At 54.8% G+C, this 2024-nt stretch overlaps 1 protein-coding gene across 1 annotated transcript; it reads right to left on the bottom strand.

Annotated features, from left to right (window-relative positions):
* Window positions 1-833: 833 nt before the first annotated feature.
* LOC146587801 (histone H2A type 2-C-like) lies at window positions 834-1300 on the bottom strand. Its single transcript, XM_085318984.1, has one exon. It carries the CDS (start codon window positions 1296-1298, stop codon window positions 909-911), a length of 390 nt encoding a protein of 129 aa, XP_085175110.1. The 5' UTR covers window positions 1299-1300; the 3' UTR covers window positions 834-908.
* Window positions 1301-2024: the final 724 nt, after the last annotated feature.

Here is a 2024-nt window from a genome sequence, read left to right as displayed (position 1 = left end):
TGCTGCCGGGCGAGCTGGCCAAGCACGCCGTCTCTGAGGGCACCAAGGCTGTCACCAAGTACACCAGCTCCAAGTGATGGGGCTAGCGGGGCCCTGCTGGATCTGCTCCACCTCAACCCAACGGCTCTTTTCAGAGCCACCCACTTTTTCCTAAYRGAGCTGTAAACTCTTAGAAGCACWTCTTGCACTTTATCTTACAAAAMCAGCCTTACTGATTAGGAATTTTCYTAGAAATAATTGCAACTTCTTTCTAAGCTATAGRTGTTTTGATTGGTCTTACATAATTCCAAACCCAGGAAAGTAGCTTAAGTAGTGCCAAAGGAGCAGTAATTTCTCTTCAGTGTCACGTTTTCCACRTCTTATGTGTTGTGCTTGTTTGGCTCTTTGCTATTAGCAACCTGCTCATAGCAAACAAAAAGGATTTCTTTCTCCGCAGGTTGTGCGTTTCCAGTGAGYGCTCTCTCTGCCCTCTAGGAGTGGTTAATAACTTGCTTTTTAGGGGGCAATGGTACCTTTCTTAGGCCATGGTGCTTGCCCTGATAGTGCCGCCACAGATATCGGTGTTACCTTCCAGCTAAGGAAAGCGCAAGAACCAGGCAATAGTTTTTGAGAAAGAAATGGCGCTTTGGTGCTTACCAGAATACTTAACTGCTTTTAAAAGCAGTAAAGGGAGGCTTTTGCCCATATCAAATGGAGCAGAGTCCTCCACAGACTATTGCAACCACAAAACACTTTTCCAGATTGGAATGCTGCTGCAAGCAGCATTCTGCGCCAGGCAGATTGTTCTACAARCCCCAATCTCCAGCCCTTTTCTGGAAATAGTGGGTGGCTCTTAAAAGAGCCTTTGGGTGGGGAACAAAAAGGAACTTAAGGCCTGCTGACTGAACTGATCAGTCTTTGCAGAGCTCTCACTTGCCCTTAGCTTTATGGCTCTCAGTCTTCTTGGGCAACAGCACAGCCTGGATGTTGGGCAGCACGCCGCCCTGCGCGATGGTGACACCGCCGAGAAGCTTGTTGAGCTCCTCGTCGTTGCGGACGGCGAGCTGCAAGTGGCGCGGGATGATGCGCGTCTTCTTGTTGTCRCGGGCGGCGTTGCCCGCCAGCTCCAGGATCTCGGCCGTCAAGTACTCCATGACRGCAGCCAAGTAGACGGGGGCCCCAGCGCCCACGCGCTCGGCGTAGTTGCCCTTGCGCAGCAGGCGGTGGACGCGGCCGACAGGGAACTGGAGRCCAGCGCGGGACGAGCGCGACTTGGCCTTAGCGCGCGCTTTGCCTCCCTGCTTCCCGCGGCCCGACATCAGCCCTGCACCAGCGCTCACTGCAGATAGAAAACATAAGCGGCCTCGGGCCCTGCTTTTTATACCCTGAGAGGAATTGAAACTTCGTGTTCTGATTGGCTGTCCGGCCGCTTCGCAGGCGAGCCAATAGGACAGCACCAASGAGCAGGGAGACGTGTTTCTGCTGTCCAATAGCGGCGCGCGATTTGGAGCCGCCTCGTTCCACGCGGGGCACGGGCAGTAGCCAAGCAAGGTCCGCTAGCGGCGCGGGGAAGTTGTAAAGCGAGAGCCATTCCGGGCAGTGCAGGGCTGCTGCAAACCGCGGGGAGGGCTCGCGGGACGCCGTGACCGGGTCGTAGAAAGGTGACAGAAATTGGCGCCTTGCATCTTCCCCTTCTCTTTGTTCACAGAAACCCGGATTATACAATATAGCTTAAAATTTTAAGATAAACTATTTGGGGAGAAGCTTGCGGTGAAATTAAATGCCAGCTATCGGCTTACCCTCCCGCCTGAGGAGAGTTTTCAGCGTTTAATTTTAGCTTTTAATCGTTGTGGTCTACAGCTCCGCCTGGCCCCTACAGCTCGCGAGGCTGCCTTGTCTTGGGACGGCGGCGCTGGGCGCTGATTGGCTGCGCGGAGAGCTGGCGGCGTTTCCATTGGTGCGGAGGCGAGACCGGCCAGGCCGCGCAGGCAGGAGTTGGGAGGGGGCGGTGGTGGCAAGCGGCTGCAGTTTCCCCTCAGGTCCGC

Source organism: Rhea americana, unplaced genomic scaffold, assembly GCF_003343005.1.
Source record: "Rhea americana isolate MKP2758 unplaced genomic scaffold, rheAme1 scaffold_566, whole genome shotgun sequence".
NCBI classification, from domain to species: Eukaryota; Metazoa; Chordata; class Aves; order Rheiformes; family Rheidae; genus Rhea; species Rhea americana.
This window is presented reverse-complemented; position numbering and strand designations above follow the sequence as displayed.